The sequence below is a fragment of the Myripristis murdjan genome, chromosome 9 (assembly GCF_902150065.1).
Source record: "Myripristis murdjan chromosome 9, fMyrMur1.1, whole genome shotgun sequence".
Classification (NCBI taxonomy): domain Eukaryota; kingdom Metazoa; phylum Chordata; class Actinopteri; order Holocentriformes; family Holocentridae; genus Myripristis; species Myripristis murdjan.
In genome coordinates this window covers 9,996,942-10,012,601 of record NC_043988.1, presented here as the reverse complement: position 1 = coordinate 10,012,601, position 15,660 = coordinate 9,996,942, and the positions used below count along the sequence as shown (strand labels likewise).

Below are 15,660 nucleotides of genomic sequence, written 5' to 3'. Positions count from 1 at the left end.
TATAAATAAAAAACACACAAAAAGAATTGTATCTTTATAGAACTTGAATTAAAAAATGGATCAAATATACATTTCTAAATTCCCCCAAGTATCCTTTTCTGCATTATGTTACTTAAAAAAAGAAAGAAAGAAAGAAAGAAAAGTTATATCATCGCACAACATGCTGATGCTGATATGTCTGTGATACACTCGGTGGCGGTTTAGTTTATATGTATCTTATTATCTTGATAATGAATGTCTTGTACATATGAATTACTAAAATCTCAGAATATTTCCACAGAGGCAGAGTTTGCAAAAAATTGACAGTGAACTGTAGGGCTGCACAGCATTGGAAAAATTTAAGGAATATTATTTGAAAAGTTCAGCGTTTACATGCCTTGTCATCCCTGATATTACAAGCATATCTCTATAGTCATGTAGGAGATTCTAAAAATCTGAATTCAAGCGTATCACAGCTACTGGAAATGGGATGCAGCACTTATGTGTGTCGACTCAAACAGAATTCTTCAGTATCCTGAGTAATAAGGGAATAAAAATGACACGGCTGTAAACAGCTGTCCTTTCCTCTCCTTTGGCTCGGACTTCTGCCTGCTGTCCTACTGCCTCCATTAAGCGATGAGATGCAGAGACCTCTGAACCCATGTCCAAGGTTATCCCAGGAGGTGTTGGCTCTGTGCCTGCTGATAACGCCACCCACTGCTCCCCTCCTGCCCCCCCGAGAGGTTGTCCCGCTGCCAGGAGCTGTCAGGCTGGTACAGGAAATGAGTGGGTTGCGTAAGCTAAGCCTCTTACAGCGCACACTGTTAATGAGCTGCCCTTAGCTAACTGCAGACTCGGGGGAAACACTGGAGCACATTCTACGCTATTTGTCTTTCTGTCTTGCTCACTCACTCGCGCAGACTGCTCTCTCCATCTCCTGCTTTAGCGCACACACACAAGTAGTCGTGTGTGTGTGTGTGTCTGTGTGTGTGTGTGTGCGCGCGTTTCATGACAGGTTGATCTATCACAGCTCCAGCTCAGCGGGTGCCTCCAGACTCTTGTGTAAGGCACAATCATGTGGTTGACTGGGTAAAGGACCAGGGCTTTGTGGAACTGGGTCACATCAAAGTCGGACAAAATGTGACACATTCTGACCCCAGCGGTGAGAGTTAGTGATGTCATTAGGTTAGATTGACAGTTCAGTTGTCGCTCTCTCTCTCTCTCTCTCTCTCTCTCTCTCTCTCTCTCTCTCTCTCTCTCTCTCTCTCTCACACTCTCTCTCTCACACTCACACACACACACACACACGGCGGCAAGCCATGCTGCTACTGGGAGATGAGAGTCTCGACGTCGGACTACGCAATAGACGTGAAGTGAACTAAACTCAATGCAGGACTGCAGTTGTGACAGCTGTTTAGAGACAGATGGTTGTGGTTGTTGATGTAGTAACATAGGGAAACTCCCACACACTGCGCTTGCATACAGTGTGATTCTAAGATGGCAATGTTAGATAAACCAAAAAAAGCAATAAATTCACAATATTTACAAGAGCCCAGCATGCACTGTTCACAAATTTGATCCATTTTTCTGCACCAGTATACAGAAGATCATCGAGTGTAGGAAGGAGCCTGTTTGTTTATTCTTGTAGTTAAAGGGCAAGTGTTACCCATGTATGTCTCTTTGTTGCTTCCCTGTGTCATAATCCTTTTCACTGTCCATCTGTTTATTCCAGGCCTTCTCCAGTATGGTAGGAATTGGTCCGCCATCGCCAAGATGGTGGGCTCCAAAACTGTGTCCCAGTGCAAGAACTTCTATTTCAACTACAAGAAGAGGCAGAAACTGGATGAAATTCTGCAGCAGCATAAAATGAAATCGGTAAGCGCGTTCAAAGACATATGCTCACAGTGCACTCTATTCATTTTAAAAATGGCAGTAATTATCTGATGTTCACTGACAATAGTTATTCATGTTAAAAGCTGAAAGATTGTTGCTGTATACTATAAGGAGTTGGAGGAGGAGTGGTGGAGGAGTGGTTATTTGTTTTCTCCAGAAACTTGGTCCCTGGCTGTTTTGTTTAGTGAGTTTTGGTTTTGACCCAGGAGAAAGAGCGTAAGGCCCGACGTAAGGGCAAAGCCCCACAGAGCGAGGAGGCCAGTGCCCCGTCTGCAGCTGAGGAGGAGGAGATGGAGGGTTCAGGGGCCAGTGGCAACGAGGAGGAGGCCCCAGAGGATGGAGAAGGTTGGTAAATTGCCAGAACAACATATTATACTGATAGCGAATACAAAACACTGTATGGAAAGAAGCTCATAATCTTTATTTTTAACTTGCAAATACCCATTGAGGGCTCTCCTTTTTTGAGCATCACACTCAACGCTTACCTATGTCCAGTTTGAAATGGGAAGTCTCATCTTGTGATATTTTTCAAGTAATATGGTGGTGTAAAAAAGTTGTCTGAACCAGCATTTATTTATTTATTTATTTAAGTGTGGTGATTGAAAACAATATATTTTTGCCATGTAAATGTATATTGTGAAATTAATTGAGCAGAGAAAAAGTGATGTCTCTTCAGGACAAACTGCTGCTCCTTTGATTAGCTCACTGTTAGCTTAGAGAATCATGTTCCACAATGACAAACACAGTAGAACCCTGAGAATCTTTGCAGTTTGTTGATATAGGTATATAGTCTCTATTTCTGCAATAGAGTCCTGAAGCCTCGGGGGGATTTCGTCCATCATTCAAATTGGTTTTGTGTTCATCCTCATTGTACAGTGAAACCTGATTAGGCAGACAACTGGCACTTGGAAAAATCTGGTTTGGCAGAAAGATGTGGGTTGAGAGGCAAGGGAAAGAGGACAAGGGGACGTAACATGATTTACAGTGTGAGCCAAGCCCTTCTCATCTGATCTGGTTGTGTCTCTCTTTGTCTCCTGCCCTTGCCAGGTGGAGCCAACAACAGCTCCGACACAGAGAGCCTGCCCTCTCCTCGCTCCTCAGAGGACAGCAAGGCTAAGGAAGAGGGCTCTTGCAGGGCCAAGGCTGGCTCCAACACCAGCGACAAGGAGGCAGCAGGCACCGACATGGGCCAGGCAGGGGAGGAGAAGCCCCCAGGCCAGGGAGACACCGACACGGCCATCAAGCAGGAGGTGAAGACAGAGGCAGGGGAGTCCAGCAAGGACCACGTGCAACCACAACCACCACCTAGCGATGCCGCAGACAAGAAACCTCCCACTGCAGAGGCAGAGGAGGTCAAGAGCTCCACCAAGAGCTCTAAGAGGGACCACGGGGCCAAGATGGGCTCCCAGGGGGACAGTGACTCTAGTGCTACCTGCAGCGCCGATGAGGTGGAGGAGACAGACAACACAGACAAGAACAGGTAGGGACTCAACGCAGGAAGTATAGAAGACAAGACTTTTTTTTCCTCAAGTGTCTCACAGAAAATAAAAATTAAGCCTTTATTTCCAAAGGAAGATACTTTTTTTTTGTCTTTTCCTGCTTTTTTGTGCTTCTTATCACATCCTCAGCTCTAGATACGGCTGCAACTGCAAGTGTCTGAGGTGTCAGCTCGTTGCTGAAGAGCAGTTCCCGAGGTGTCTCTGGACTAGCACAGCAGCCATTATAAAATAAAGCAGGGAGGGTTTTGAAGTGTTATTAGTTGCCTAGCTGCAGTGTACAGTAGTGAAGCCATATTTGGCAGGCCACTTGGGTGTACACTGCAAACTGCTTGCTTTCATGCTATCAGCCAGAGATTTTGTTTGTGCTTTGTTTGAATGTGAATACGTGACTACTATATATATATGTAAACACTACACACACACACACACACACACACACACACACACACACACACACACACACACACACACACACACAAACCTGTATATGTGTGTCTGGACAGAGACATAAGAGGCGTGTGTCAAAGTGCGAGGGAAGGGTGATTAGTCTTGTGTTTGCACGGTATTTGTTCAGTTTTTTCCATGACAGCAGACTACATGTACTGGCAGAGCCGAGGGAAATGCTGCCCTCTGTGCCAAAGCAAACAACGGCTCTGTGTGTGTGTGTGTGTGTGTGTAAGCCTGTGATGGTGTCCTTGCAAATGTGTGTATTTCTCCCAAATGCCATCTATCGATGTATGGCACAAGAATATGAATAGTCAGAATCCCTACCCCTCCAAAACATTTTTTGGCTTTTTGGACACGTGACCCATCAGTTTCGAATGAACATTCCCCTTTTCCTACTTTCTTCATTTATTCCCTGTATAAGTACTTGAATACTTTGTGCATCTGCTGGGCTGAGGATGGGTGAGCAGGCATGGAAACACAATCAGACCCTCTGCTCCTTATGTGTTTTTATAATGTGACATTTAAGTCAGGGTCAGTCTGTGTTTATGAGTAAAGCAAATAAGAAGAGGCTGTCTGTGGCCATATTAAGGAATGTGTGGTACATCCATTGGCAGGAACAGTGAATGGGAAACTTTATGTTCTAATTCCAGTTGCTAACCCCCGCCCCCCTCTTCTGCCTATTTTTTTTTTTTTTTTTTTTTTTTTAGAATGACTTCTCCAAGGCCAAGTCTGCTGAATTACAGTCATGATGGGGTCATATCCTCTCCGCTGCATAAGCCCATGGACCTGAAGCAGCTCAAACAGAGGGCCGCTGCTATCCCCCCGATTGTGAGTCACCATTTCGACTGCCTCCATGAAAGGCATAGCATACATGTTTCATTTTCTTTTCATTCATAGTGCAGCAGTGGGCCAGAGTGCATCTTGGGTTTGCCGTCCTTGGAAAGCATCTTTGACACTGGCAGCATCTGTAACTGAACAGATTTATCCAGCTGTGACACTAAACCCCCTCCCCCCCATACATACACTCACACAAATACACTCCCACCGCAGTGGTATCAAGGCTAGCCCCCTGTCTCTCTTTACTTACAGAGATAACAGTATTACAGCTGAAATTGTTAAGTCATATTTGTATGAGATAAGCAAGCCAGATGGAGGAGTGGGGGATAGATTGACTTGTGGTGAGGAAACAAGATGCCAGGCATTAGAGAGAGCTGAGCATACAAAGACAGAAGGGGTGATATTAGGCTATCGCTTTCATAAGATATGTGGCTGCCCATATGTTTGTCAGAAAAGTGTGTGTGTGTGTGTGTGTGTGTGTGTGTGCGCGCGCGCACGCGTGCACAAGTGTGATGTGTGTATAATCTTATGCTTTCCTTCTCATGTAGATGCCAGAAGCATCAGTGCAGGGCTGTCAGCGGAGTGGGGGTGGTAAGGCAGTGCTGCCCCCCCATGCCCTGGCACTGTACCAGCAGCAGATCACCATGGCTCATGGGGAGTCCTCTCAAGAGGCCAAGCAACAACAGCAACAGCAGCTCCCAGGTCAGCCAGGCAAACAGCAGCCTTATCCAGCGCAGACAGACAGAGACAGAGAGGCTCTCCACAGCAGCAGCCCTCGCATCCGCCCACGCAGCCCTTCCACTGGTGACAAGGATGGTACGCATACTCCCACCAGGACAGAAAACTGCCTGTATTGCCAACAGGCCACAGTGGCTTGTAAATTCCTTAAGTTGGTAGTCAGTTGCATCTTAGAATAGTTGCATTTTAAAATAGTATAGGACTTTCAAATAATAGCTAGTTAGCTACCAAGCTTACAAATCTGCAAATTGTCCTTCAGTCTTCCAGAATGTGGCTGGTGTTACTGCTATCCCTGTCTTCCTTCTCCAGACATTTCTTTAACATGTTAACCCAATGCAATCATTCTCTTTCTGCATGATCCATAGTATCACTTACCACAGGTTGTATCAGTGCATAACCTGCTGTATTGATGGATTATTTGATTGTTTTAAAGATGTGTGTGGCATGAATACATCTGTTAACTTGTGAAGGCAAACCAGATTAACACTGAAAAAGAGGAATAATGAAGGTTAATGAAAGTACTACATATGGTGCAGTTTGAGTAGAATTTGATCTAGTTTTACTTAGTTGGTCCTTGCTACATGGTCTAACCTTGAGCCTGTGTTCCCAAGTATTTAGGGGATTCTAGGAAGTGTTTCTGGGACACTCATGGAGAGGGAGCTGATGAATGATCTGGTATTGCTATTGACCCAGAAGGGAATATAGTCTAGAGCAATGCACTTAGAGTACAGTTAGCTTTAGGGTTGTGAAATTCAGAGAGCACATTGAAGGACTTGTAGCAGTGCTTCAGAGAAAGAAAGCATGGCCACTGGCATCAGTGGCTGTGAACACCAAAGGACATAAGCCATCTTTTCCCAGTCACATTAGTTTTTAGGGAAAATGAAGCCGACATCCACATGGTGACTTTTTTTAATGCAGCTTTTTCCTTTCCATTTTGGCCTTCTGTCACATGAAAACTGTTTCTGGTCACTGAAAACAAAACTTATGGAAAACTGTCTTCAGAGTTGGATTTTTTTTTGAAAATGCCAGTTTTCTTTTTTGTTTGTGAACAGATTCAAATGGTACAATTTGATAATGCTGATGTCTCCTGCCAGTGCTTCTTTGCACATGCTCAGGGCAGAGATGCTGACCTTATGTAGCTGCCATAACAGTCCTCATTATTTTTTTTATCAGTTTTTAGTCATATGTAACAATCAGTAGTAGAGCTGCCTTTATGTTAGTCCATATGAACAACTTAGCTTGTTTTTCTGAACAGTTGTGTTCAATTTGGAAACTCAGGAGTGTCAAAAAATGCTCCAGTCACTCCTCAGATTCTGTGCAGGTGCTCATAAACCGGGACTTGTTCTTGTTCTTGTGTGCACTGTGATCCGTGGCTTCCTTGTGGACATTTTTTTTTTTTTTTTTTTTTTTTTTTTTTCAAACTGAAATAAAGTTGCATTTTCAAAAATATCTGTCCATGTAGACACTGCCAAAGTCCTTTTACCTGCTATGCTACAGTCAGTATTTTCTAGCAATTGGCTTGCAGCTGTTAATAATTTCACACCATGTGGTGGTTTTAGGAAAGTGTTTATGTGTGTGTATGTGTGAGAACGAGAGCCATTCTGTGATGATGTGATGAGCTACGGTGTGTTTGTATCCCTGCAGAGCTGGAGGGCAACGAGAGATGGTTACAGACTCTCCTTCAGGGATTACGTAGGTTCACCCCCTTCCCTTCACCTCCCTGCTCATAACACCTTTACCACACTACAGCTCCTTCACCTTAGATGGGTTTTATTGTGTGAACTTTACACTAAACATTAGCAGTGGGTTGGTGTGTGTGTGTGTGTCCTCTTAACATCAATGGTGATGTCAGCCTGGCTGTGGAGTAGTGTGGTTGATAGTGCAGATGCTGCCTGGCTGTGCTCCTTGCTCATGGATATTAATGATGATGATGAAGATGATAGTGATGATTATGATGATGGCGGTGAGCTAGCAGTGGCCAAAGGACAGCTTTCTGGTTCAGTAATTGTCTAGCTGAGTGTGCTGCTATGGCACTGATTTGGTTTATGTATTGATGTTGCAGATAAATCCCGGGCATTCTCTCCTCATGGTGATGTCAAGAAGCAGACATTGGGCCCAGATGACCCGAGGGCCTCTAACTCGGGACGCCCAGTCCCCTCACCCTACCCCCTTTCCCCACGAGATATGGCCAAGATCAGCCATGATCAGCACCTGCTGCACTACAACTGTGAGTCTACCGCTCGAATCTTTCATATTCAGTTGTTTCCACACCTTAGAAATCTGCACTTGTTGCAGTGTTGGGTTCAGTTCACTGTCACTTGTAAAATTTAAATTGAAACTAACAAACAGAAAAAGCTTGAATACAGCCTCACTAATTTTTAATCAGTTTGTGAATATTAAGAAAATGACCACCCTGAACAGATTAGACTAAAAATAACACTGACTGCACCCATTACATGTTAGGGCCATATTTTAATCTCTCACTATGTGTCCATCAGCGTTCCAGCAAGCAGGCCACCCTGCGCCCCCTGGTCTGCAGCAGGACAGTGGAAGGCTGGCAGCGGTGAGACCCCTCCATATGCCAGAGCCGCCGCCTCTCATCTCTTCCAACAAGCCAGGGGGCTCCATCACACAGGTATAGCAGCACATGCTGTTCCAAAGAAAAGTCTTGAAATCTGAATATTGTGCTTCATAGCACTTGAATTATCAGAAAATGATACATCCTCACCAATATTTGAATGGTTTCTAAAAATGTAAACTTTTTCAGACATGTTGGACATCAGCTTTGGTGTTTCTGTTTTAAAGAAATAATTCCCTCCATTATCAAATTTCCTAAGTTTATCAGTACCATGTTGTAGTTGTCATGTTGTGGTGCCAAAACAAGGCAGATTGCATTCAGTTCAGCTACTTAAGAAGAACAGTGCTTGTTAAGTCAAACATTTTCGATGGAAAATGCACTATAGGGCATGGAATACTAATGGAAAGGTCACGGAATGTGTTGATAAGAAACTACAAAAATCCTGAAAATTGAATTCCTGGCACTTTCACACTGACATTGTGACTCAAATTCTCTGATCTTTAGGGCACCCCAGTGCAGTTGCACAGCCCAGCTCATGGGTTGGACCATGGGAAGATTCCCCCCACACCAATTGGTTTGTCTTGGATGGATCAGAGGAAAGTGGGTGAGTCCAAGTGTCTGGAGTGGCTGGAACACTCCCAGCTCTGGTTTGCTGGTGAGTTTCCCTCTACTTCTAGCACTGCCAGTTATTCCTTTGTTACACACACACACACGCACACATGCACACACATAAATGTTTTTTTATTTCTGGTGTAATGTTGGTTATTATGATATTCAAGATTGTTCATCTGTTGTATTCACTGTCATGTCACTTTGTGTAAGTGCCTAAATCGTCAATTAAAAATGTACTTAACCGTCAGTTCAGTTCGATTTTCCCTAGCACTGCCACTGACCTCTGAATCCCTCTCTCTTACTTTCCCACGCTGACTTTCCCTGTACAGGAGGTCCTTTCCCTGTGGTAAAGCAGGAGCAGCTGTCCCCTCGCAGCTCATCCTCCCAGGCTGAGAACCTGTCGACCCAGGGGACGCCTCATGATGGTGCTGCTGGACGTGGTGGGTCACAATTGCACATTACTCTCTGACCACATCCATTAATTCAGGGGTTCCCTTCGGTGTCCTCAAGGACCCTGTTTTCTGCATGTTTTTCCTCCAGCTCTACTTTACACACCTGATTCAATTTAGGGCCTAATGCTGATTGGTTGAGTAGAAACAGATCTACCTCAACAGGGCAGGCATGAAAGTGTGTGACTGGATTAGATGTGCAAGAAAACAGCAGGAACAATAGCCTTGACTACTGGAAATTACACTAATTGACACATTTTCTGCTGTTGTTTGGTTCCTGTTATAAATGTTATAAATGATCTTTGTTGCTTCTGTTATAGCGCTTGTTTTATATAGCTCTGTGGGTAGAGCATGGTACCAACACTGCAGGAGTGATTGGCTCCACTCTATCTACTCTTAGGATGGTTAGACACTTTGGATTATAATGCATGAATTTCTGTCTTATACTGATCCTGTATTAAATTTACAGGGTCCATTCCAGCTGTCCAGGGGGGTAGTATCACTAAGGGCATCCCAGGGACCAGAGTGCACCAGGACTCCTCAGTCTCCCACCGAGGGGGCTCCATCACTCAGGTAAACGTAGAGCAGTGACGGATGATGATTAGTCCAGGCCTTTGGGTCTTTTGTCAGAGTATGCAAAAATTAGTTTTCTCAGGTTTTCCCCCCAAGATTCAGTTGTTTTAGGCACAGCTTTCATTCATTTTTAAAGGGAGATACTGTTTTCCTGCCTTTTTTGCCCCTTTTATTTGGCTTGGCTGAGGGTCCTTGTCTCATCTCTGCTCTTTACTTTGTCTCACTGAGCTGTTGATTTGTGCACCTATGATGAAATAGAGAAGCAGCAGACCAGTGTTGAGAGGTCATGAGGCAGGCAAGTGCTGTGGCTGCAGGATCTCCTTGCTGTGTGACATAACCACAGCTTTGACTGGCCCTGGTCACCCTAGCAACAGGTACACACTGTACCACGTCTGTTCCCTCCTTTATTTATCTGTTTACTCTGGACGCTGGCTAAGCCCGGTCACTAATGTGCCTCACAGTAATACCACAGCCAACCGGCCAACAAGAGAGCACGGGTGCTGGGGGGGCTGTTATCCACCAGGATAGATAACCGTGGAAAAGGTCATATATAATCAGTGCTGTTGTAGAGGCAGAGCTCATTTGTTTGTCTAGCTCGCTACTACGTAGACTGCTGTGCATGTGAGAGAGAGAGAGAGAGCACTTAGATAAGGCAGTGTTGCACTTCCTGGATAGTAAATGAGAACTTCCTTGGTCATGGCCATCCGATGCTGTAAGCAGATGCCCCCCACCTCTCCCAGACTTGTGGCCTGGCCCCTGACCTTATCCAGTGCCTTCTCTATCTCTGCAAGGAGCAGTTATGAACAGACAAGAAATGTGATCCTAGGCATTACTTGTCCTTCCTCCTCCTCATTCTCACTGTCACCCCGCCTCCCTTTACATAAACCCTCACCAAGCAGGGCGGAAATATGACTCACACTTGGGGTACAAGTGATATGACTCAGTCCTGACAAAACCTGCTGCCCAATGTCACCAACTGTTGGCAAGCAGGTTGCAAGCAGGCAAGCACCTCCGCTTATACTTGGCGCTGTGTTTTATTTTTCAGAGCAACCTTTTGCATTGGCATAAAATCCAGCAACAGGAGTACAAGTGCTTTTTCCTTTATAGGCACTTTTTCTGCAATATTGAAGTTTGAGAATACCCATGATATATCAAAGTAATGTCTTTTGCATATTACATAGTACACTTTATGACAGTGTAAAAGTTTGACTCATGTTGACAGAAATAAATCTGGTCAGTGAAAATCAGTTCACTGCAGTCCAAAAGATACTAGCTGTGATTTTTCATGTCAAATAACGATCAAGTTTGGACTTTTTCCAGAGACCCCATTTTTCTCTGAGGGAGTCCCATGTGATGCCCTAAGCTCTATGAAAGTAGATAGTGGATATTATTATCCAGAGAACGCTGTCGGCTGTGCCATGAGATTATAGACTACAGGCCCTCATTTCTGTTCTCCTTAACACAGGGCACACCAGCTGACGTGCTGTACAAGGGAACCATAACCCGTCTGATCACAGAGGACAGTCCCAGCCGAGCCGAGAGGGAGCGAGACGAGGCGCTGTCAAAAGTCCATGTGGTCTATGAGGGCATCGGTGCACACATTCTCACATATGACCGTGAGTGCTTCAGCTAGACTGCAGAAACTTTATGCTGTGACCTGATTCTGATTGAGTAAGAGTGTCTTAAATCAGGGATTTCCAACCTTTTTCATGTTCTAGAACCCCAAGTTGACTTTCAATAAGCCTCCAACCCCTAGTTGAAGTGATTTTGCCCTAAAGGGACCCTAACATCAAGAGATATTTTGGTTTGTGTTAGGCATTAAATACTTGTAGAAGCATTTAAACACAAGCAATCTGACAGTAATCCAGTGAATTGGCACAAGTTCCAAAGAGTTAACTTGTTTAGATGTCATACTTGAACATTGATAAATACTGGTGAGATTAAACCAGAAAGAAGAAAATGTAAATGTTTCTGCATTGGAGCAATTTCTAGTGCATTAAACCAAAGTGAAATTAAACTGTTCCTCATATTGCTGAGGACCCCCTGGAAGCCCCCCCTGAGACCCCACTTTGAAAAACACATTATTTAGGACTTAAGGCTTTTTTTTTTATCAAGTCTTGCTTAACTGTATATTCAACACCTGGAATGGAGTCGGTGGAGGCAACCGCACTGCACTTCCCTGTACCTCATGTCATCCTTGCAAATTAATGCACAGCTCATCACAGCTCATCTTAGGTGTTATTGTTTACCTGCGTATAGTAACACTATCTCTGCATTACCTCATTTATAACTTTTAGGCCCAGCTTCTCAGAACCCTAAAGAGGAGGGCCGTGGCCCCGGCCAGCCTGGGGAGATCCTTGGCCTGAAGCGTCCTTACGATGTTATGGAGGGTGGTATATCCAGAGGGCTGCCTATGAGGGACTCACTGTCTGCAGCCAACTGTGAAGGTAATAGGAAATCCTTTGTCATTCTCATAGTGTGTTGCTGCATATAATCCTCTTCAACCCTTGTATAATGACATTTCACTGTCATTGTTAATTAAAATATTTATATTTTCAATGTCTTAAATTCTTATACATCCACCTCTTCCTCAGGTCTAATTGGTCGAGCAATGCCTCATGAGAGGGACAGCCCACACCACACACCCTTCAAGGATGCTCACCACATCCGCGGCTCCATCTCACAAGGTAGGGCCACTCCTCTGTAAAGTACAGGGATTTTATTCTTCTGTTCAGCCATGAAGACACAAATTTTAGAGTGATGGCATAAAGAGCATTCTTATGTCAACCTGAATCTTTCTTTGACTCCTGTGTGTTTTTAGTAACTCAACAGAAGGAAGCAGCTTTTTGTAAAACATTTCTTTCACACATCATGGTTGAGTGGGTGAGGTATGCATAGAGATAAGCATGAAAAGTGAAAAATGGTAAAATTGCAAAGGTGTTGCAGCAGCTTCAGTCTTAATTCGACTTAATGTTAAATGTAGGACTTCCAAGATAATATAGTTAAAATAGAGAGAGAGAGAGAGAGAGAGACCCTAGCAGTAGTGGTTGAATTGTACAATTTTATTTCATGCTCTTTTTTTTTGAAACCGAGTTTCTCTTGAAATCCATGTGACTTCTGACAAAGAGCCAGAAATTGCTCGTGAACCATTGGTTCCAGACCACTGGTATAATGCTTGTATTAAAGTGAGATTGATACATAGACAAGAAGCAGCTATTCTTCAGAGGCTTTGGGAGTTTTCCGGTAAATTTTTTATGCTGATCTGTATTATATTAGACATATGCAGTAATTTATTTTGCAATTAGAAAAACTTTAGGCAATGCAGTTGGCTGCTGAGTCTCAAGTTTTGCTCAGCACATAGCCCATGGTCCGGAAAAGGGGAGATACGCCTGGTGAAGATCTGCATTCTGAGTGCTCTATTCTAGTTTTGAAGGTGCAATTGCTTATCATACTGTGTGTGAGAGCTTAGTGCCACAAAGAAAGGAGTGCTCTTTTCTTCTAAGCAACCAGATAATAGCTTACTCAAGACCTTATTCTGCTGGGAGAGACACTGGGAGACTTACATAGGGACTCAACGGTATGAGATTTTCACAGTATGATAACTGTCTCCAAAAATATCAAGTTTTCATGGTATTACACAATTATTATTATCATCATTGTTGTTGTTGTTGTTGTTGTTATTGCTGTTATTATTTTGCAATAACAATTTAAGGAATTAAAATAGAATGTTTGGTCGAACAAAAGCTTTATTATACTTTTACAACATATTAAATAGAAGTATGTGTAAAAAGGCTCCTGTGTTGAAAAAAAAATAGCACATAACTACAGCATGCTATATAGAGCATTAGTTTACATGTTAGCACTATAGCATGTTGGATTAACTACTAAATGAAAATGCCAAAAAAAAAAAAGTGTGAAAGAGAGTCTGATGTACCGTGCAGGGATATGGAAAATGATTTTTGTGGCACATTTTTTTATCAAAGTTTGACGGTTTGCAATTTTTTTTGTTTTGTTTGTTTGTTGTTGTTGTTGTTGTTGGGGATTGAAGTAAGTTGAGACATAATCCTTGATCTGCATGGAGGAAAGATGGGCAAGTTTGTTTGCTGTGTTTCCTCCTTTGGCAGCCAATTTGCACCCACATTTTTAACAAACTGGATTTCCATCCTCTCAAAAAGTGGTTCTCAAACTTCTAATATGCAAAATTATGTTTCTCTTTTTTTCTGTTTTCTTGTGAAATACCAAATAGGTTTAAAATGTGACCCTCTGATAATTGAATGAAACAACGCAAACACGTGGTCATTCTTTAGGTGAAATGTTCCCCAATCTGCATATTCCACCTGTGACAGGGGTCACAAGTAGGCACTGGTTTGTTTTAAGGGATAATGAACCAAAAAACGGTGAAGAAACACTTATCTCCTGTTTCTTTTGGGTTATCTGAAGTAATCCACACTGCTATTTTTAGTTTCTTTTTCGGGGAGATGGAGATCAGTAATATCAGCGTTGCCTGACATTTTCTTTGGTGGATGTATATGTTTAACTACACACTGCCAGCTGACAGGTGAGAAAGGAAAGGAAAAGGAAAGGAAATGCAGATTCCAATACATAACATTGTGATGACATCTCCGTAAGGTCATATTTTGGTCATGATATTACTCTTTGGTGAGATTATAAGAATTTCCAAGGTGTACAGCAAAACAGATAGTTGACGTCTGGTTGCATCTTTTGTTATTATAGCAATACCATGGAGTTTAATACTGCAAACAAGAAAATATAGATGGTATGATAACCTTCAATTTTCATACAATGGCATACAGTGAAAACAGTATACTGCTCCAACCCTTGTCTCATATTGATATTAATATTGATTTTATATTGTCCTGTCTTGCCCAGATATAATGTAGCCTAGTAGTTAAAATCCGCACTTTCATTAACCAGAACTTTGCTGGTTAAGACTTACCAAAACATTTGCTCATGTATCTGTGCTGTCTCTGTCTCTCTTTCTCAGCTTCCTCCAATAAAGGAAAAATACTTGGTCCAATGTGCTGCTGAAGTTTGATGTTTGTCTTCAATTCAGGTATACCTCGCCACCTGGACCCTCAGGACGGCTACATGAGGAGAGAGGCTAAGCAGATGAAAAGAGAGAGCTCCCCACCGCGTGGGCCCGGCTCACTCTCTGACCCAATGAAGGGCCGAGAGGCTATGGTCCCCACCGTGAAGGAGGCCGGCCGCTCCATCCACCTCATTCCCAGGGAAGAGCTCAGACAGCCTGCTAAGGAGGGCATCATAGCACAGGTTAATGGCCACCAGAACACATGCACACACAGGCTATCTGACTCTGACATGGCAAAGTGCTAGAACAAGCTAGCAAAAACAGTAGATGGCTGTTTGTTTCGTCCGTTGACAATCTTAACATATGTGGTTTGTAAGAGAATCTGTGAGCGTGTATCCATGTAACGTTCATTTTCCTTGTTGGTTTTCCGCTTTGCCTTGCCTCCCACACCAATAAATGGGTCGATTTATGTCTCTCTAGTCCTACTGAGTTCGACATTTTAGGGTTTTGACTCATCCCTGTCGCACTCCTCCTCTAGAGCACTCCCATGAAGCAGGAGGCAGCTGGTTCAGGAAAACGACATGACGTCCGCTCCATCATCGCCAGCTCACCACGCTCCTACCACAGCATGCCCTCCCACCTGGAGATGCGTCCTGAGAGGAGCCGCTACGAGGAGCCACCCAAAGGCCGGCCCAGCGCTGTGGTCAGCACACCCAGCTCCATGACCCGCTCCTCACCTCTCACACTTGGGCCAGAGCAGGGAAGCAAGTCCCACCATAGCCCTGTTGGCTATGAGGACAAAGGGTCCCTGAGGGCCCCTTACCCTGGGCCCTCTCACCGGGGGTCACCCCTCTCCAGGGAGACAAGCCAACGCCAGCATGATGGTGGGTCAAGAAATTGTATTTATTATGGCTTTTTGTCTAGGTTTTTTCCCCCTTAATGCAACCATCAGTGTCTTTGGATGACATTACACTTGCCCTGTCACTATTGGAAAATTGTTGTTGT

At 43.8% G+C, this 15,660-nt stretch overlaps 1 protein-coding gene across 10 annotated transcripts in view; it reads left to right on the top strand.

Annotated features, from left to right (window-relative positions):
- Positions 1–15,660, top strand: part of ncor2 (nuclear receptor corepressor 2) — a 99,940-nt gene that overhangs the window by 69,638 nt on the left and 14,642 nt on the right. For 6 of the 10 annotated variants that reach the window (XM_030059429.1, XM_030059428.1, XM_030059434.1 and 3 more), the window contains exons 18-33: positions 1,712–1,854; positions 2,079–2,217; positions 2,920–3,352; positions 4,526–4,646; positions 5,204–5,471; positions 7,038–7,085; positions 7,456–7,620; positions 7,892–8,028; positions 8,476–8,626; positions 8,913–9,023; positions 9,502–9,605; positions 11,071–11,221; positions 11,903–12,052; positions 12,200–12,292; positions 14,680–14,897; positions 15,194–15,539. In XM_030059429.1, coding sequence (XP_029915289.1) covers positions 1,712–1,854; positions 2,079–2,217; positions 2,920–3,352; positions 4,526–4,646; positions 5,204–5,471; positions 7,038–7,085; positions 7,456–7,620; positions 7,892–8,028; positions 8,476–8,626; positions 8,913–9,023; positions 9,502–9,605; positions 11,071–11,221; positions 11,903–12,052; positions 12,200–12,292; positions 14,680–14,897; positions 15,194–15,539 — 2,778 coding nt within the window. The remainder of the gene's footprint in view (positions 1–1,711; positions 1,855–2,078; positions 2,218–2,919; positions 3,353–4,525; positions 4,647–5,203; positions 5,472–7,037; positions 7,086–7,455; positions 7,621–7,891; positions 8,029–8,475; positions 8,627–8,912; positions 9,024–9,501; positions 9,606–11,070; positions 11,222–11,902; positions 12,053–12,199; positions 12,293–14,679; positions 14,898–15,193; positions 15,540–15,660) is intronic. The other 4 variants (XM_030059430.1, XM_030059432.1, XM_030059435.1 and 1 more) reach the window with 4 other exon arrangements.